A 21,444-nucleotide genomic window follows, 5' to 3' on the forward strand; every position below is an offset into this window, starting at 1 on the left:
GCCCACGAGCTGCTGGTTCTACAAAGAGCTGGACGTGATCCGCGGTGGTGACCCCGCCCCCACAGCGATGGCCCCTGTGGATACTTCGTTGGTTTGCGTGCCAGTCAAGAGTGGGCTGAGTCATGAGGAGGAAATCTTGGACGAGGATAGGGAGGGGGACCCAGAGGCAGAGGACAACTTGGAGGTCAGAGATGCGTGCAGCCAGGAGCTCTTTTCTACCCCAGAGAAGGCTAGCCAGTCACAGCTTGGCGAAGCACAAAGAGGAGAGGAGGCCCTGGTAAGTGGATTTGATTTTGGGAATCACTGAAGCGAGTTGTTGGGGGTAGGAGGGTTGCAGAAAGCAGGCTTGTGTTTGTGTGATGCATGTAACACCACATGCCTAGTCTGAGCGGCGGAATGGGGTGTTCATTGACTCCCTCACTTCATGGGAATCTGCCTCAGATCTCCACGAAACTCTCATGGAGATACTGGGCAATCTGCTGCCTCAGGTTCTTTGTTTCTTGCCCCATTAAGGGTTTCTCGCCCCATTTCCCGTTCCACTCTGCTGTCACTACGGGGGCCGGGGACCGTTGCTGCACACAGGCAAGGACCAGAGTGGAAGCTGCAGTCTTGAAGAAGACCCTCCCTTGATTACCTGCTCACCCTCAGCAGCGAGATATCTTCCATAATGAACACAGCCTGGGGAAAATGTGGAGACAGTAATGATTATAAGGCCATGCCTACAGTTCTGGCTCTCCCCAAGAGCCACCCAGTGGACAGTACAGTCCTGGAACACTGATTTCCCCTGCCCCTGGTTACTCACCATTTTGGGGGTCTTGTGGATCAATGCTTGCCTGGGGTCAGCCAGTTAGTGACAGGCGTATGGCTGTGTTTTAAATCACTAATTCAGTGGTCTGTGTGTTGCTTCTGTAAAATGTTGCATTTTGGCTTCACAGATATGACCTTGGGAGTCCAGCCTCCCTCTTTGTTATCGCCAGCTGAACGGCTGCGCAGAATTAGGAAGCGGACATGAAAAGCTGAAGAGGACTTTCTGTGTGATGTCATGATACACTCTGCGGCCGAAAAACAAGAATTGAAGGAGTGGTGGGACAGCAAGAAGAGGAACTGAAAGAAGAATGCAGCACGCCAGAACGAAGACATGGAGCGACTCTTGAACATTATGGAGCACCAAACGGACATGCTCCAGGCGCTTCTAGTACTGCAAACCGAGTAGCTCTGTTCCTGCCCTTCCCTGCAGCTGCTGTTGGAAAACTCTTTTCCATGCACCCCCCAGACACCGCCAGCACACTCTGATCAACCTCCTGGCTCCCCTCTCTACCCGCAGCATTCCACTCCTCTCCCGTCACAGTCCAGCATTGCAGACTCCCAATACACACTGCACTCAACACCCATCCCTCTGCAGTTTAGCCCCGCTGAAGTACAGTACCCTCTGCACTATATTCCAAAAAACAAGGTGGCATATGATACCTGGACATACAGAAATCTTTAACCATCCTGGGACCCTCCCCTCCCCCACAGTTCTGATGAGTTTTTGTGTCTCTCTCTCCTCTGGTTGTTGTTTTTTAATGAAAGAATGGTTTTGGTTTGAAAGCAATATTATTCCATTAATTGAAAGCCACCAGAGCCCTGCAAAGCAACATGCAGTTTTCTTAAACCTTTACAGTGTATAGTCTGCACCAATCACAATCACCTCCTAGCATTAGCATTACAAGCACGGCATTCCCAAGAATAGCAACAAATATTAGTGGCTTTCAGCTTCAAATTGCTGCCTCAAGGCATCCCTGATCCTTATGGCCCCCCGCTGCACCCCTCCAATAGCCCTGTTTCTGGCTGTTCAAATTCAGCCTCCGGGTATCAGAGTAACAGCCGTGTTAGTCTGTCTTTGCAAAAAGAAAAGGAGTACTTGTGGCACCTTAGAGACTAACCAATTTATATGAGCATGAGCTTTCGTGAGCGACAGCTCACTTCATCGGATGCATACCGTGGAAACTGCAGTAGACATTATATACACACAGAGACCATGAAACAATACCCCCTCCCGCCCCACTGTCCTGCTGGTAATAGCTTATCTAAAGTGATCAGGTTGGGCCATTTCCAGCACAAAACCTGAATTTGAGAAAACCTGGATTTGTGCTGGAAATGGCCCAACCTGATGATCACTTTAGATAAGCTATTACCAGCAGGACAGTGGGGCGGGAGGGGGTATTGTTTCATGGTCTGTGTGTGTATATATAATGTCTACTGCAGTTTCCACGGTATGCATCCGATGAAGTGAGCTGTAGCTCACGAAAGCTCATGCTCAAATAAATTGATTAGTCTCTAAGGTGCCACTAGCCTCCGGCTACTAAGCCTCAGTGAAGCTTTCACCCTTCCCTTCACAAATATGGTGCGTACAGCATGCTGCTATAAGCACAGGAATATTGTCATTGGCCAGGTTCAGCCTCCCATATAGGCAGAACCAGCGGGCCTTTAAAAGGCCAAAAGCACACTCATACAGTCATTCTACACTTGCTCAGCCTTTTGTTGAACTGCTCCTTGCTGCTGTCAAGGCTCCCCATGTATGGCTTCATAAGCCAAGGCATTAAGGAGAAGGCAGGGTCTCCCAGGATCAAAATGGGCATGTCAACATCCCCTAGGGTGATCTTCTGGTCTGGGAAGAAAGTCCCTGCTTTCAGCTTCCTGAACAGGCCAGTGTTCCGAAAGATGCATGCGTCATGCACCTTTCCGGACCAGCCTGCATTAATGTCTGTGAAATGCCCACGGTGATCCACATGTGCCTGGAGAACCATAGAGAAATATCACAGCCGATTAATATACGCAGTGGCTAGGTTGTCTGGTGCCAGAATTGGAATATGCGTGCCATCTATTGCCCCTCCGCAGTTAGGGAAACAATGTCATGCATGTTGCCCAGAGTCTCTGTCTTTCAGAGCAGGATGCAATTAATAGCCCTGCACACTTCTGTTAACACAAGTCCAATGGTAGACATTCCCACTCCCAACTGATTAGTGACTGATCGGTAGCAGTCTGGAGTAGCCAGCTCCCACAGTGCAATCACCACGTGCTTCTCCAATGACAGGGCTGCTCTCATTCTCATGTCCTTGCGCCGCAGGGCTGGGGTGAGCGCATCACACAGTTCCATGAATGTGGCTTTCCTCATCTGAAAGTTCTGCAGCCACTGCTTGTCATCCCAGACGTGCAGGATGATGTGATCCCACCACTCAGTGCTTGTTTCCCGAGCCCAAAAGCAGTGTTCCACTGTGGTCAGCACCTCCGTGAATACCACAAGCAATCTCGTGTCGTAGCTAGTATGCGTGACGAGATCAGTGTCAAACTCCTCTTGCCTTTGTAGGTTAAGGAATAACTCCACTGCCACACGTGACGCGTTAGCGAGAGGGAGCAGCATATTGGTCAACAGTACAGGATCCATTCCTGTAGACTGAAGAGGCAGAGTGCGCAGTAAACAAACTGTTGAAAGACGGCGCCAAATGCAGACTGAAGCACAGGGATTACTGGGATACATAGTAATGCATAAGGGGGCATTGGGACAGGACCCAGGATGCCCCACGACCCCCACCCCCTTCCTCTTAGCGGCAGAAGAAGAAGAGATACTCTGTGGGATAGCTGCCCAGAAGTGCACTGCTCTGAATACCACTGCAAGTGCCACAAGTGTGAACACACTGTTGCACAGGTAGCTGACAGTGTGAACGCACAACCGCAGTTTCCCTTCAGCACTCTCTGAGTGGCAATGTAACTGCTGGCGATGTAACTGCCAGTGTAGACACACCCTGAGACAGTCCCCAGTGCTACCGGCACCCAGGAATACGGATCGGTGTCTATCACAATCACTTTGCCACAATACTGTAGTAAAATAAGGGGTGGTAAAGGAAGAGGCAGAGATTAAACTGCCCTTGAATAGACTAAAATTTGGACATTTGAAAAGCCAACATTTGTTGGCTGAGCTGAGACTGTAAGCCCTCCTGGCCATTGACCTATTTGTGTTTGTAAAAAGCCATCAAAAATAATTAACCAAGGATTCACTAGCTGAACTGCATCAAAGATAGGAGGGCCACAAGATTTGTGGGGACTGGTCACCTTTTTCTGCTAGAGAATTTCCCCTAATCACAGACAAAGTCAGTATTGCTAACCCCAAATGTTCAAAAAATCATGAGTCAGGCTCACCAAAAATCTCGATTGGCTTTAAAATCATGAGATTAATAGATTTGGTGTTTTTTGCCTTCTGCTTTTTGAGCTTTTAGGGTGCACTTGAGTCACATTTTAAAGCTTTCTTCACAACCAAGAGGGTGAGACACTTACTTTTTCTTTAAGAACAAAGACTGAAATCATCACATACCCACTTGACTCCAGGAGCTGGGGCTTTAAAAGAAAACAATAATTATCATGAGACTCATGCCAAAATCATGAGAGTTGGCAACACTGCAAAGGAAAAGCTGTGAAATAGACTCAGTGGAAATATGCACATTTCTCAAATAGTTTTCAGTGCCTGAGGGTGCATCATGCCTCCTTAGCTTTAGCTGTTTTTCTTCCAGTAGGAGTTTGGTTATTCTCGGCATTCCTGGGGTAGCTGAGCATATTGCATGGAAGTAAGGCCCCTTTATGTTCTTTAAAAGAAAAGGAAGCTGTAACTGGACACATATGGTATTGTGTTTCCACGTATTTGTAACAGTTTGATGGAGGAGCTGCAATTTGCCTCTGATGGCACATTTCACCAACTGCATTATCATATGTAAAAAACAAAAGATCCTGCCGGGACCTGTTAATTACACAGCCTTGGTGTACAGCGAATCAGTGCCCTTAACATTTATTTAATCACTGAGAATGGGGGGGACGGGGGGGGGAAGAAAAAAAGGAGGGGCAGGGAGAGGCTTTTGGAATACAAATATGAATGTTAGTATTGCTACCATATTCCAGCCTTCAATTAGCTTTGCACCTACTACAAAGTGCCGCTGTGTTAAAAGGGAATTCAAGTAGAGTCTAAGGGCTAGTTTACACTGGCAACATTAAAGTGCTGCCACTCTCCCAGCGCTCGTAAAAAAAACCCACCTCCACAAGGGGCGTGGCTCCCAGCACTGGTGCACTATCTACATTGGCACTTCACAGTGCTGAAACTTGCTTGCCTTCAGGAGTGTGTTTTTTCACAGCCCTGAGCGAGAAAGTTGCAGCGCTGTAAAGTGCCAATGTCGATAAGCCTTAAGATGATGCAGTCCCATTGGGTGAGGTTTGCAGCATTTCATTTTTGTCCCTTGTCACTCTGGAGATTTTTATGGACCTTTTTCTTTCCTCTTTGTTGTATGTTTCCTTTAAAACACAGACATCAAGGATTATGTAGCAACATTGGGAAGAAGTGAACCCCTGTAGACAGAATGGAGGCTAGAGAGAGACATACAATATGGGAAAGGCAAATCCATACAATACTCAAAGATATAGAAGGTCAAGGCGGTGATGTTCTCTGCATTAAGCTACAACGCAAGCTTTCTGGAGCAGGCAGTGTTGTTTGTACAGTACCTACCACATTGGAGCCTTGATCACACACACACACACACGTCATGCTATTATAATATTACTAAAAATAAGATGGGTGAGGTAATATCATTGGACCAACTTCTGTTGGTGAAATAGACAAACTTTCAAGCTATACAGAGCTCTTACCGAGGTCTGGGAAAGGTATGCAGAGTCACAGCTAAACACAAGGTGGAATAGATTGTTTAGCATAAGTAGTTAAAACACATTCTAAGGAACCATTCAAGGTGAAGTGGCCCGTTAACACCCCTGCAGTCATGGAACAAAAACGGGTGGCGTGTCTGCAGCAGAGTTAGTGGGTTACAGATTGTTGTAATACACCATAAATCCAGTATCTTTAAGACCATGCTTTTTAGTGTCTTGCAAAGTTGTTTATTGAAGCTTCCAAGCTCGTGCTTTGAAGGTGTTGTGCGGGTTTCCTTTGAGGATGAGGATTGAGAGGTCAGATACGGAGTGATAGTTTTATGAAAAGTACTCATGGATGATAACTGCTAGACAGTAAAAATCACAGTGTTAGCGCTTGTTGACACTTGAAACACTGCTGCAGCTGTGTCGCTGTAGCACTTCAGCGTAGAAACTACCTACGCTGATGGGACGGGTTCTCCCATTAGCGTAGATAATCCACCTCCCCCGAGAGGAATTCTTCCTTTGACCTAACACTGTCTACACCAGGGATTAGGTCGTCTTAACTACATTGCTAAGGGGTTTGGATTTTTCACGCCTCTGAGCAATGTAGCTGGGTTGATTTACCTTTTGAGTGTAGAAACCCATGGCTGGCCCGCGTCAGCTGACTCAGGCTCCTGGGACAAGGGACCATTTAATAGAGATGTAGACGGTAGGGGTTTGGGCTACAGCTCAAGCTCTGAGTCCTTCCCATCTCACAGCATCCTAGAGTCTGGGCTCCAACCCAAGCATCTACACTGCAATTAAAACAGCCCCTTAGCCTGAGCCTGAATCAGCTGGCACAGGCCAGCTGTGGGTTTTTAATTGCAGTGTAGACATACTCTGTGAGTACCTTTCCCAGACCTGAGGAAGAGCTTGATTTGGCTCGAAAGCTTCTCTCTCTCACCAACAAAAATTGGTCCAATAAAAGATATTACCTCACCCACCTTCTCTCTCTCTAATGTCCTGGGAACATTGTGGTTCCAATACTGCCACCTATAATAATACTGTCAGTTGTAACACATTCTGTGTCCCAGTATGGCAGATTAGTTCTGAAGACTAGTTATTCTTCCTTAACATTCTGGAATTAAAGGTCACATGCTCAAAGGTCTTCAGTTTGCATCATCTTTATACACCACTTTATACACTTAGACTTCAGTGGAATATTCACCTGCTTGAAGTTAGGCATTTGTCTGTATACCTTGATGAATTAGGCCCTCAGTCTCCAGCTGCTCAGTTCCCTGATGTGTTCAGCAATGGATGCTTTCTACTGCTGAAGTACCATTTACTTGGAGTGTGAGAGCATTTCCTGTCTCACGCTGCAGAGACTTTACTGGTAGAAGGGCACAGGAGGCACAGGATATTTTTTTGCGGGGGGAGGAGGGGTGAGGAGAGGGGAAGAGGAGAAATGTGCTGTATCCAGTGGACGGTGCGGTACAAGCAGGAGCACTGTAGGCTGGGAGCAAGGATGTGGATTGGAGTTTGAGGTTGTATTCCATTCCCCCAGACTAGAGGGCCTTGGTATCAGTTTTCTAAACAAAAGGATTTGTTGATAAGATTCCACTTCATCTGTGGCGTTGTATCTAATACCTTATTGCACCCTGCCTGTCTCGCACGGCTTGCTTTCCACCATAGACATCTCCATTCTCATACAACAAAGGAGGATATAGTCTGTTCTAATTCATCTATGGACCGATCTAAGAAAAAATAAATCGCCCAAGCAGCAGCATAATACTCTTGAGTGCTTCCCTAGAAGGTACAGAAATACAAAGTAACTTAAAAACCATAGACCCTACATTTAAATCGTTCCCTTGTTTGCCACGTTTACATTTAAATAGATGGTAGATGAAACAAGATGTGATGTGTGAATAACTGAAATCAGAGCTGAATGGGTTATAATACTTTGTGACCACCGTGTGCAAAAGTTTTTCACTGAAATGCTGATACCTGCTTTCTGATGGACTAGTGCCTTTTCATTGTTATTGTCCTTGTCAGTAAAGCTTTAAATTTATTCATGAAGCAAGCTGGAGCTCAGGTGGCAACAGCTAAATCCATTTAGCAGTAGGAATAAGAGGAAAGCCATTTTAATGTTCTCTTGCAGTGCTGCAGTACTTAGCAAACCCAAAGGATATTAATTACTCAGCATGCTCTGAGATGTAAAAGCATGAATTTATCAAGACAAATGCATTCAGAACTAGGCTAAGTCAACAGTAATTAATGTGATGCAAAAAGACAGAGAAAAGAAGGATTAGTGGACCTACCACATTAGAATAGCATATAGTTTAGGGGCATCATTGGGATGTTAAATGATAGGAGATAGCTAAGATGTCGTGAGGCATCCTTAATAAATATACCTTCTGTTTGTCAGGTATACTCTTTGAATATGGGTATGTCCAGAATTTATATTGCCTGGACAGAGTGAATGTTAAGTTGTATGTTTAGCAGGCACAACAGCAAATTTTATTTTTTAATATAAAAACCTTTACGATTTGAATGTACCTTTAGGAACAGAGTGGAGAGAGTGTGTGTGTTTTGCACAAACATTATCTAAGCCATTCCAATATTTTTATGATGTTTAGCAAACATAATCGTGAGTACATCCACAGATGAGTGGCAACTAGAGAGATGAATTGGTAGGCTCCACTTGACAAATTTAAGTGTAGCATGTATATTTATACCAAATCCATTAGAGCAGACAAATGGAAAATCCAGAGATGACTGCTCTGCAATTTCACAGTCACAGAATTCTGAGAAGGCTGTCGTCTTCTTCATTGTTGGTAATGGGTCAGATTTAAAAATCTCTAAAACCAAAGCAATCTAAGGGAACAAGTCCAGCCATGCTGTATTGAAAGTTGTTTTACATTGTCAGTGAGTAATGAGTAAAGCCAATGCCAATTCTTTATCTCTAGGATATGGCGATGATTTTGATGACTTCAGTTTAGCAGATGCACTTGATGACAGTCCAACCAAGCGACGTAAGTACAGTTTACAGGAAAAAGCAAATAGCGATTGTGTGTGTAACTACCTGTGTGGATTATACGCAGGTAAAAGATGAGGGGCTTACATGACCCAGTCATCTTTTCCTGGTCAGATCCAGTTTCCTTAATTGTCGACAGCTAAAATAAACATTCCTCCTGTAAAATTTGTTTCTAACCTCGTGTTTCTTAATGTTGTGATGCTGGTTAGCAAGTCACATTGATTTAGCATTCTGACAGCCTATTAGTATTGAATACATGCTTCTGTGTTCCTAATCACTTGTGTGGTCATTCATTCATTCCCATATTTGCCTGGAATGCATTGTGTAATGCTTTTCTCTTCCAGCAGGTGTGAGCACTATTTCTGAGATTGTGATGTTCTGACTCTTACCTTTCTCCATTCTCTGCTTGCCCTCCATGGGTACATGTACACTGCAATTAGAAGCCTGCAGCTGGCCTAGGCCAGCTGACTCAGGCTCATAGGCCTGTTTAATTGCAGTGTAGATATTCAAGCCCCGGCTGCAGCCCAAGCCTGAATGTCTACACTGCAATTAGGCAGCCCCATGAGCCAGAGCCCCCTCGGGCCAGCTGCAGATTTTTAATTGGTGTGTAGACATACCCCATGGTTGAGACTTTCACAAGACTCTCCCTCTTGCCTGTATTGTTTTGCTTTGACAGTTGATTCCAGGAGCATTTCAATGGCTAAATACCCTATTTGCAACCACAAAGCAAGCTCCTAGTTAATCCCTTCCTGAAACAACAGGGATTAGGAGATCCTCCCACTTATCTCCAAAGCACTACGGAGACTAGCCCCTCACCTCTTCCCTCCATGAGTGCCACATGGGTTCCTGCAGCCCTGTTAAATGTACATAGCTGTCCTGAGACCTGGGAGAGAAGACGGGTTAGGGGCCACAGCCAAGTGTTTTGGGGAGGGTGGATAGCCAACCAGTTCTGCAGCACCCAGATGTGCAGCAGGTGCAGATGCCCTCTTCCTCCTTTGCACACCTGGTTTGCCCTGAGGATTGGCCAGTCCCTCCTGAAGCTGACATATGCAGTGGGAAGCTGCAACCCTGCTCCCTTTCTGCCATGGCCCCATGATTTTCCCTTGAACAGTAAGTGGCCAGATGTATAATAAAGAATGTATAAATTACTTAATTATTTAATATTTATTATGGCTAGGTGACATTGCAGAGCCCAGCTGTTTAACACAGCCAGTTCTCAGGTACTCTGTTACACAGAATAGGCCTGGGGACAAATTCTGGTCAGTTTTTCACCCATGAACACTATGTGGCTGCATTTGTTGTAGAGAATTTATGAATGGCTGGAAGAAGCATTTTGCGCACACGATATGCTGTTCTCCTTTCCTGATTCTGCTTGTTCACAGAGTAGAGGTGTTCAGAAATATTCATACTGCCTTCAACCTCACATTTTTCTCTGCACCTGGCTGATTATTCCTAACCCCCTTTGCAACCTTCTGAATTCTGTCCAGATAATTCAGATAGACTTATCTCACAACGAACAGCATAAAGCACAAATTATTTTCCTTTGTAAGGATTCCAGGTAAAAATATGACCTCGCCCTTCCAAGTCAGTTGCGATGAAACAATGTGACATGACTGGCTCAGTTGCATTGGCATGTCCCATATCATGCTGCATAGTGTAAAGGAGTGTCCTGCCAATAGAGTCATTTCATTGCACAACTGTCCACCAGGCAATCTCTAGAGCTGTGGTCCCCAAACTTTTCAGGGTTGTGCCTTTCCACCCCCCGGCCCAGCCAGGGCCAGGAATGGGGCCATGGCTCATGCTGGGGAGATGCAGACAGTAGTAAGGGGTCTGAGGCTGGGGCTCACCACACCCCACCGAATGTTCCTCCGTGCCCCCCTAGGGGGATGTGCCCCACGGTTTGGGGACCTCTGCTGTAGAGGAGGATAGTGCTCATTGGGTATAATGAAAACTATTTTTCTAGAACATTGTCACAGGATCCAGGTCTCATTAATTGAAATAGATGATTAACGGCATAATATTACAAAAATGGAAGAGTAGACATATCCAGAATAGAGCAGCAGTATTCAGATTTATTTTAATTAACAGCCAAAGAAAGACTAGCTGATTGCTGTATAGAGCAATTATATGAATTCAAAGAAGTCTGGACCCTGTCTCTAGATACAGTTGGATAAAAAAAAGAAGTGTTAAGACGGCTCAAAGCATGAGAGGCCTCCATTCCACGTAACCCCTTTGCCTCTTTCCACGTCCGTCTTCCCCCCATCTCTCTTTCCCTCCTGGCTATTCATCCATGACTTCTCCTAGTCTATTACTGTGACCTCACCCTAACATGTTATGTCTGTGTGATATTGTCTGGTTTTGTGGTGTTTGGTCTTTGACAAGTTGTAAAATTGCCTAATTCTGTTTGGTATCCAAATACTGCGTGTACCACAGGAAACATAAGTCATTTACTTTTTGTACTTTTCATTGTATGTTTCTTTATTAAAATCAATAAAAAATTAGTCACCAAAAAAAGCACCACTTTCACTCAAGCTTATGCAGCAGTGGGAGAGCACTATCCAGTGACAAGTTCTTACCCTATTTATACCATCTCTACAGAGCACTCCAATTGGGCTGCATTCAAAGTACTTTTACTAGCTTAGCACTCTAATATTCTTGATGTAGTTTCATGCTGTCATAAATATAAAGGGAAGGGTAAACCCCTTTGAAATCCCTCCTGGCCAGGGGAAAGCTCCTCTCACCTGTAAAGGGTTAAGAAGCTAAAGGTAACCTCGCTGGCACCTGACCAAAATGACCAATGAGGAGACAAGATACTTTCAAAAGCTGGGAGGAGGGAGAGAAACAAAGGGTCTGTGTCTGTCTGTATGCTGGGTCTTTGCCGGGGATAGACCAGGAATGGAGTCTTAGAACTTTTAGTAAGTAATCTAGCTAGGTATGTGTTAGATTATGATTTCTTTAAATGGCTGAGAAAAGAATTGTGCTGAATAGAATAACTATTTCTGTCTGTGTATCTTTTTTGTAACTTAAGGTTTTGCCTAGAGGGGTTCTCTATGTTTTTGAATCTAATTACCCTGTAAGATATCTACCATCCTGATTTTACAGGGGGGATTTCTTTATTTCTATTTACTGCTATTTTTTATTAAAAGTCTTCTTGTAAAAAACTGAATGCTTTTTCATTGTTCTCAGATCCAAGGGTTTGGGTCTGTGGTCACCTATGCAAATTGGTGAGGCTTTTTATCCAACATTTCCCAGGAAAGGGGGGGTGCAAGTGTTGGGAGGATTGTTCGTTGTTCTTAAGATCCAAGGGTCTGGGTCTGTAGTCACCTAGGCAAATTGGTGAGGCTTTTTACCAAACCTTGTCCAGGAAGTGGGGTGCAAGGTTTTGGGAAGTATTTTGGGGGAAGGACGCGTCCAAACAGCTCTTCCCCAGTAACCAGTATTAGTTTGGTGGTGGTAGCGGCCAGTCCAAGGACAACGGGTGGAATATTTTGTACCTTGGGGAAGTTTTGACCTAAGCTGGTAAAGATAAGCTTAGGAGGTTTTTCATGCAGGTCCCCACATCTGTACCCTAGAGTTCAGAGTGGGGGAGGAACCTTGACACATGCCATAGATCTTTTGTACACGAAAAAAAATCTGAACAGGCAAAGCTTCCTTCTGTAGATTAAGTTTTTCTTGGGATTCCAAATCCCGTTTAAAAATCCAGTGAGCCATTAGTACCATTGCTAATCAGGATCTAGGGAAAATAACCTATTTTAGTTATTTTTGCTGTATCTCATCATTAAGAGCAGATCACTTCTAAGAGGGGGGATCTTATCTAGCACTTGACAAGTCAAAGAAAACTCATTTATTATTTTTATGTTAAGGTATGGCTTAATATCTTTCATGGCTAGGTGACACTATTGCAGGAGCACAGTGTTTGACAGTGCTAATCCGTAGATACTATTTTACACAGAATAGACAGTTACACAGATTCTGGTCAGTGTTGCCCCAAAACAACTCTGGTATTCAGTGGAAGCACTTCTGATTTACCCAGAACAGACTCTGGACCATAGTCTTTGCCCTGATAAATAAATACAAGGAACCAATCACAGCGTGAAAGGCTGTTGTGTTCCTGATCCTGTCTGCTACAAGGACTTCTCATTTCTTCTCCACGCATTTATGGACATGTTAAGAAAATAAGTCCATATCTAATACCTTAACCAGCATAGATTATTGTACAGCCCTCAGAACACAACTGTGATGAGCCATATTCTCTCCTGGAATGGGTTTGTGTGGTTTCCACTGACCTCAGTAGCAACTGCCTGAATATACAAGAATGTATCCCATGATGTGCAGAAACTGTAGACCAAGTCCTCAGCTGATGTGAATAGTTTGCTCCTTTGAAGTGAATGGAGCTACACAGATACACACCAGCAGAGGATTTGGCCTACAGAGGAAAAGACCGCTCTACTTTTACCAGAGGTCTCCTTGAAACCCATCAAGATATCCAGAATTCAGGGGTCAGTTTTTTCCCCTTTCTGATCAGTGTTCCAGATGGAGCACTTGAAAAAAATCCCCAAGTCCTGAAAACATCTGTATTAGTCCAAGCCAAGGCAAGTTGTCAGATACAAGACTACTACAAAATCATGGCATTCCTATTAATGTGTTGCTTCCCATCACACACACATGCTTTAAAGCAGTGGTTCCCACATTATAGTCCTTAGACCACTGCTGATCCACATATTGGTGATTCAGAGGCAGCTAACTGCTCACATGGTGCTGCTTCTGCTAGTTTCCTGTAGCAATGTCACACTAAAGTCAGCTGAAAATACATCAAATATCTTCCTGTTATCACTGTGCCATCTAAACAATCACTCAAGTTGTCATTATGACTGAGCCTGATCTGGGTTAACTACATTCTCAGGGATGTCAAAAATCCACACCCCTGAGAAGCACAGTAAGATGACATAAATCCCTGTGTAGACAGCGCTAGATCAACAGAAGAGTTCTTCCATTGACCTAGCTACTGCCTTTTGTGGAGGTGGATTACCTACTCCAACAAGAGAATCCATCCCATTGGCATAGGTAGGGTCTACCCTGAAGCACTCGAGCAGCACAGCTGTGCCACTGTAGTGTTTCAAGTGTAGACAAGCTCTGAGAAGAGGAGGGCAGGTGTTACACCCTGAGAATTGAAAGGGAGGTGGGTCCATGTGGTTGTGAATGGGATGTGATGTGCCCTGGTGACACCCCATTAAAGATGTGATCCAAGCTATGAAAAGATTTGAAATCCCTTGCTTTACAGCATAAAACAGATTTCAGGCTCTAGCAGGGCTTATTTTAGCTTCTGCTTTCTTGTACTGGAATTCACATGGGGAAGAAAAAATGCACATAATTTGAATGGGGCAATTTTCAGATCAGATACCCTGTAATCTGCCAGGGCTAGAAATGAATACTTCATCCCACTAGAAAGATGACGGATAATGAGGTATTAGACCAGTGATCACTGTAAAGTCTTATCACATACTGATCGAGGACTGAATGTAGCAAGCCCTGGACCTCTCCCCTGTGTGATTTTCTATCCCTGCAGACCTCTACACAATGACCCCTTAACACCTGCTGCAGGAGAACACTGCTCCAGCCTACAGACTAAACGCTGAGACCTGGAGTGCTGTGGTTCTGGTAGAAGGGAGCAAACCTCCCAAAATCCCAGGGCTATTAAGTCAAGACATATCTTGAACTGTGTCCTTGGATTTGAACAGATCAAGCAGCAGAAAGCAAGCACCTGAAAGCGGCTAGCTGACTTAAATCATGACACACCATTGGAAATATTGCCAGATCAGAGGCAGAAATTAATAGGAACAGGGTAACCACATCTTTTGTTCATATTTTATTCATACTCAAGGTAACATGGCCCATTACTACTAACAGATATCATCAGTGGCTTACAGTATTAACCTCCCCCCACCACCACCCACACACACACACACTTTGGCATCTTGCCACAATATTGACAGTATCAGGAGTTGTGATATTTTCATTGACCAGATATTTCATTGACCAGAAATCAATGAAAGATAAATTCTTTCCTTAAAACATAACCATCTGTTACTTGATGTGGTATGGTGCACTGTAGATCTTCTAATGTCATTGATTTGAGAGACCCAAGCAGGTGAGAATAAAACTTAGGGCCCCTCCATCTTCTCAGGATGATTATTTGCTTTATGTGCTGAATGAGTCCTGTTGTGTTAGCAGTTGTTTTGCTGAGTCTGTTTGAAGTACATAGTTTGACAGGGAGGGGAGTCAAATTCTGCTCTGTCACACTGGACAGCCGCATGCATTAGGGTAATTGAGGGCAGAATTTGACTGTGTGTGCAGTGCCATCATTGGTGTGAGCAGCACGTGGGCCCCGATCTTGCACAGGTGCTTAACTGTACATAGTCCAGTTGATTTCAATGGGATTACTCACATGCTTAGAGTTAAGCACCTGCATGAAGTTTTGCAGGATCAGGCCTGTGAGTTCTGCAAATGAAGTATAAAAGAGTGAATACAATGGTTTTCAATTCATACCATGATTTAATTGATGTTGAAAAGCATGTGGTTTAAGCATCCTGTAATCTTCCACGTCACATATGGAGTATAAGCATTCTGTGATGAATAAGCCCTTCTGGTTTATTTCTAAATCATAGTTGACAAATTTCCAGGTGACACTAGTAACTGAGTTTTTTTCTCTTTTAAATCACAGCTCCTCCCACATTGCCCAAAAAGCCATCAGGCAGAACAGGTGAGGATCCTTATTGATTTATCATTCAGAGTAATGGGTTGTTTCTCTTGAAAACATTTATGGTGAGCAATGAGTTATTCTCTTACTGTGAAGAACTGGGAAACTTCTGGTTTACTGTTAAGAGAGAACGTGGCTCAGTTTCCCCATACCTCATACTGGCACATGTACATCCATCCACCCACCCATCCTGGGAATGAAGGCATTAATTTCTTTCTTGAAACAAGACAATCGGTGGAGTTAAGGTGAGAAAGTCACCTAAAGCATGAATGAATTATCAAAAACTAAAATTACTATAGGAGTAATTAATGCAAATCTGTAGACAGTTAAATAGGTGTGCGGAAGTACTGCTCCCTGGGGGAAATTGCATATACTGGTTTTGCCTGGGATCAAGAAGCCCTGAAAACCAAGAATTGAGAGTGGTATGAAGTGGTCTGTCTGATATAGGGCAGTGTCACTCATCTGAAGCAAGAACCAACAGGACATAGTAACCAAGAGGGACGGATGCTCCTGAAAGGGTTTGAAGGACTTTGAAACCTACCAGGAGCTCTATGTAGAAGATGGGGACACCTGGTAAGACAGGCACACATAAGCTGTTCATGGTTTCCAAGATAGAGAAAACCTATAATTCTTTTGGCTCTGACTAAATCCTTTGCCTATGAAGGCTGGCTGGTCACTGGTGAGCCGTATCATAGCTTCTGGGAACGGAAGGTGCTGAGCTAAATTTGGACTTGCTAAGGTGTACACAGCTTCAGGAGGAAATTGCAGCATAAATCCAGTGTCTGAAAAGAGAAGAATGCCTGTTCCTACCCAAAGAAAGGTGATGGCTAAAGGCCTGAGACCTGAATGGGGCATCCACAAAGAGGCCATGAAGGGATCAGCAGTACAGTTACTTTGGGATCTGTGACATATATGGTAGTAGAAGTGGGATCAAGGACAGTGGTGAATTTCCAGTAAGCGCCAACAGCCCCGACAGCAAGTACTGTTGAAGAAAAAAGCACAGAGTGTCCCATAGCCTATTTAGGATAGGAATAGGGAGAGACAAATAGAAAAGGTTAGGTGTGAACAGTTGAAGAAAGGTCAGCTGGTTGAGACATGCAGAAGGACACAGCTAAACTCTCAGGAGCAGGTCAACTAGCTGTGCCTTAGAAGACCAGAAAAGGAGTTATGATCCAGGACTATCAGGGACACCCAGATCACTGACAGAGTCCAGCAGGCCCAGGAAGTCGTGGAGACACCACTGTAGTTGGAATAAGGCAAGACAAAAGTTTAGACAGAGTCTCAGAACCCAGGTCAGATGACTCAGGCACAAGGGGCTCAGCCTGCCGGGCTGAAAAATCGCAGCATACACATTCAAGATAGGGCTAGAGCCTCAGTTTGAGACCCACCCCACTTGCGTGGTTCCAGAGCTGGGGCTGCAGCCTGACCGCAAACATCTGTACTGCAATTTTCATCTCCACAGTCGAAGCCAGAGGCACCGGAGCTGGGCCAGCCGCAGCCATGCCCCTGTTTTTTTTTATTGCAGTAGAGACGTACCCCAACGTCTTATCTTATTTTAGATAAGAAGTTGACATGAATTTATTTTTAAATGCTCTTGAAATTGGGTGTGAATTGAACATGGTGACGAAGGAAGTTTTTGGGAATTCAGAAAAAAAAAAAAAGAGGGTATGAACTGTGCTGATATTGCAACCCAAATTAGGATGTATATAAGAAAACGGGAGCTAGTTGGGGGAATTAGCACAGATAGTGAAGCTTATGAGTTAATGAGTTTGGAACAGTTCTATAAACTCTGCTCCCTGGATGTGAAATCATGGTTAACAGACAAAAATCCTAGGGAAGTATGTGTAGGTGAGAAACTGGCTGATCATGTGACTAGATGGCTTGGGTTTAATTAAAAAAAAAAAATCTAACAGGGAGGGAATGGGACCAGGGAAAAGGGGTCAGGGTCAAGCAGCAATCCACCCCCACCTGGGAGACCTCCTCGAGTGAGAGGAAGGCCACCTCAGAAGGACCCCAAGGTGAGTGGGGAAAAGCATTGAGTCACCTCCTCCAGGATTGCCCAATGCACCCAGTGAGGCCCTGGAAAAGCCACTGGTAGCTAAACCTTGCAGATAACTGTGTGGCTGAGGGCTTGTCTACATGGCCCTGCAGTGAGCCTACGGGGATGTGAATTGCTAATGCACTGAAGCCTTGCACAGATCCTGCGAGCATGAACTAAAGGTACCGAGTTCACGTTAATATAGTCCTGTTTCAGACAAGCCCCTTGAGGGAAGGAGTCACACAGAGTCCTATTCTCCTCGGTGCAGATCCGTTGGGTTCCCAGTGGGAGCGAAACTTGGTGGGAGTTAATGGAGAGACATTGACGGGATGGAGAGATTCTGGAACAGAGAGCATAGCGGTTAAACCCTGTGTAGCAAAACCGCATCACAGGCTGAAAGGGTGACCATTCCTGGTGTGAAGCCCTTTGCACTGCCTGCAGCCCAGATTTCGGTGCAGACACAGGAAGGGGCAGGAGTGCTGTTGGTTGGGATCCTGAATGAAACACCTTTTGACGTACTTCTTGGTTAGAACCCATCCAGCTTTCTCCTGGGATGGTAGAGTGTCTGAATCCGACCCGTACAATTCACTAGGAATGTACATAAGAATGTGTATGAAATGATCAGCCAGAATGCAAACAGAGTAGCTGACAGGGAGAAGGGTGGGCGTGGTGGGGGTTAGTCACCTTCCTCCTGCCTATAACAAAGGGAAAGCAGGGTTAAGCTCAGGTTCCCAGTGTATGAAAACAGATACCTGGAGGAGACGAGGCCACCACCCACTCCCACTAAGAGGCGAGTCTTACTGAGTGCCTGAGTCCTGTCCCCCAGGCTAGGGAGGGAGGGTAGCCCTTTGCCTGCCCACACCAAGGAAGTTGAGGCAGCGCAGAGCATGGTTGTGACTGAGTCCCCAGCTGCAAGAAGGGAAACTGAGGCAGTTAAGGAGCAGCTCCAAAGCAATGATACCAACTCCAGGATGGGAAGCACCCAAGTAAAGCACACCACAGCTGCTTGGGAGATTGCAGAGGTGACTACAGTCAGGAAGGGGGGAAGCAAGTTATTCTCTCCCATCTGTAACCCCCTGATGGGCTGTGAGAATGTGAATGACTGAACAGGATGGGAGAGGAATCGCCACCCACCTAGTCTCTGCATTTGGCAAACTAAAGGCAAACCTAGTGGGGCATGGGGTCAGGCTCTGCCTTCTCCCCCACAGAGAGCTGGAGGTGATGCCATGGGGTCCGGAGTCCCTGTCCCACAGGGAGGTTGGGCATAGAAAGGAATTTGGCTCTGGGGAGGGTTGAAGATTCTGGCTTGCGAAAAGTTTGGGGTCCCTCAGTGGCTAAAAGCATTGCATGGTTAAAAAGCAGCTTTGCGAGGAGCCAGGCCTATCTGACCAGGGAGTTACTTCCTATAATTCCCCAGTGGGGGAACCTCCAAGGCACCACCAGGGCAGCCAACCCCTTGAGGAACAAAGGATTGCCATCCTCAGTTCATAGACGCCAGATGAGAGGTGGGAGTGGAAGTTCTGGGATGACAGGAGTAAGCATGAGCAAATGAGAGCTCTCCCTAGAAATGCACCTAGGAGATTCTGAAGGCGAAAAATAGATGGGTTGGATGTCAAATGGCTCTGTACTGCTTAATGGCCTGTACGTCAGGCGTAACGAGTAAAGCCAATACCACTTCTTTGTCTGTAGGATATGGGGATGGTTTGGATGATTTCAGTTTGTCAGATGCACTGGATGACCTTCCCACCAAGCGACGTAAGTAACGTTTTGACAGGAAAATCACGATGAGTGGGAGGTGGTCAAAATGTCAGATACTATGATTCTTCATTTTGTCCAAGACTGGTGTGTCCATGATTTAATAAACTCAGATGCAGCTCCTGCACAACAGGGCTGGGCCAGCTTCCCACTCTGGGCATGGTGACCTGGCACACAGGGGTCACAGCACCATTCAGGTTTGGCCAACCTGCTCTTCTGTCATTAGGGTGAAGGGGTGGCCAGGCCAAATTTGAGTGAGTGTTGCGGAGAGCCCATATACCAGGTCACACCACCACTCACTCAGATATGGCCTGGCGGCTGGCTCCCCTCTTCCCCTTCCCTGCATGCCATGACAGAGGGGTGCCCAGGCCAAACCTGAGTGACACCACGACCTCACGATTCCTGGAGTGGAGAGCCAGGCTTAGCCCTGTGGGACAGGAGCCGGCTTTGCAGGATGGCACGGGGTGGGCTTACTGTTAGCAGTTGATCTGCCTAGTCTCTGTTTGAAGTACATGGTTTGACAGGGGATCAAATTCCGCTCTCTGCTACAGTGGACAGCAGCATGCATTAGGGTAATTGAGGGCAGAATTTGACTGTGTGCATGCAATGCTATCATTGGTGTGAACAGCACGTGGGCCCCGATCTTGTACAGGTGCTTAACTGTACATAGTCCAGTTGATTTCAGTGGGATTACTCACATGCTTAGAGTTAAGCACCTGCATGAATTTTTGCAGGATCAGAGCCTGAGTGAGGTCTGCAAATGAAGTATAAAAGAGAGCTAAAACAATGGTTTTCAGTTCATACCATGATTTAATTAATGTTGAAAAGTACGTGGTTTAAGCATCCTGTAATCTTCCACATCACACATGGGGCATAAGGATCCTGTGATGAATAAGCTCTTGTAGTTTATTTCTAAGTTATAGTTGACAAATTTCCAAGTAACCCTAGTAACTAAGTTTTTCCCCTCTTTCTTTTAAATCACAGCTCCTCCCAAGTTGCCCAAAAAGCCATCGGGCAGAACAGGTGAGGATCCTTATTGATTTATCATTCAAACAAAATAATGAATACATTCATGTTAACCAATGGGTTAATTCGCTGCTGTGGAGAACTAGGAAACCTCAGATTTATTTTTTATGAAAGAATACGTGACTCAGTTTCCCCATACCTTGTACCGCTCTCTGGGTGAAATTGCATATACTTAAGTGGATTCAAGGGGCCTAGCAAGCAAAGAACTGAGAGTGGTAGGAGGTAGCTGGTCTTACATAGAGGAGGGTCAAACCAGGAACTGACAGGGGCTCCAGGTGGAAGATGGAGGTTATCTGGTAAGCCATGTGAATAAGCTGTTTGTTTTTAAGGTATGTTTTCTCTGTATTGCTGTTGGTTCTGAATAAGTCCTTTGCTTTATGAGGGCTGGCTGGTTGCTGGGCACCCGCTTCTAGTCTCTGCAGGAGAACAGGACTGTAGGTGCTGCCCTAAGTTCAGGCTTGCTAAGGGCATGGCTACACTGGAAACTTCCAAGCGCTGTCGCGGGAACGCTCCCGTGGCAGCGCTTTGAAGCGTGAGTGTGGTCGCGCATGAGCGCTGGGAGAGAGCCCTCCCAGCGCTCCTGGTCATCCACCTCTACGAGGGGATTAGCTCAGAGCGCTGGCAGCACGGCTCCCAGTGCTCGGAGCCTGTCTACACTAGCACTTTAAAGTGCTCAGACTTGCTGCGCTCATGGGGGTGATTTTTCACACCTCTGAGCCAGCAAGTTAGAGCGCTCTAAAAGGTAAGTGTAGACAAGCCCTTAGATGATCAGAGGGAGCAGCAGGAGGAAATTGCAGCCGAAATCCTCAATCTGGAGGGAAAGAGACAGACCTGTTCCTGTCTCAGGCTGGAGGCCTGATACCTGAGTCCCCCTCAAGCAAGCCAGGAAGGGGGTCAGAGTTGCAGTTACCACAGGAACTGTGCACATGCAAGAGATGTGCCCCAAGCCCTGTGCACATGACAGGAACTACCATGTTCAGAGGCTTCAGTGACTTGTTACATTAACACATCAAGACTACAATTACCAAGGGTTTAGAAGAGCTGTGCTAGCAGGACGCGATTATGTTATTTGTGTTCTCTTAGCACCTGCAAGCCCTAGTCCTGGCCCAGGACCCCACAGTGTGTGGTGCTGCACAAACACAGAACATGCAAGCTCTTTGGGCAGGGACTGTGTAACGTACAGTGCAATAG

General features: G+C 45.6%; 1 protein-coding gene across 5 annotated transcripts in view; it reads left to right on the forward strand.

Moving 5' to 3' along the window:
* The window catches only part of CD99L2 (CD99 molecule like 2), an 85,914-nt gene that overhangs the window by 36,371 nt on the left and 28,099 nt on the right, over positions 1 to 21,444 (forward strand). For all 5 annotated transcript variants that reach the window (XR_012160616.1, XR_012160617.1, XM_073358346.1 and 2 more), the window contains exons 2-5: positions 8,610 to 8,675; positions 15,399 to 15,437; positions 19,162 to 19,227; positions 20,212 to 20,250. Coding sequence is in view for 3 of the 5 variants with exons in the window: in XM_073358346.1 (XP_073214447.1) it covers positions 8,610 to 8,675; positions 15,399 to 15,437; positions 19,162 to 19,227; positions 20,212 to 20,250 (210 nt within the window). In the remaining 2 variants the exon portion in view is untranslated. The remainder of the gene's footprint in view (positions 1 to 8,609; positions 8,676 to 15,398; positions 15,438 to 19,161; positions 19,228 to 20,211; positions 20,251 to 21,444) is intronic.

Source organism: Lepidochelys kempii, chromosome 9 (assembly GCF_965140265.1).
Source record: "Lepidochelys kempii isolate rLepKem1 chromosome 9, rLepKem1.hap2, whole genome shotgun sequence".
Lineage (NCBI taxonomy): Eukaryota > Metazoa > Chordata > Testudines > Cheloniidae > Lepidochelys > Lepidochelys kempii.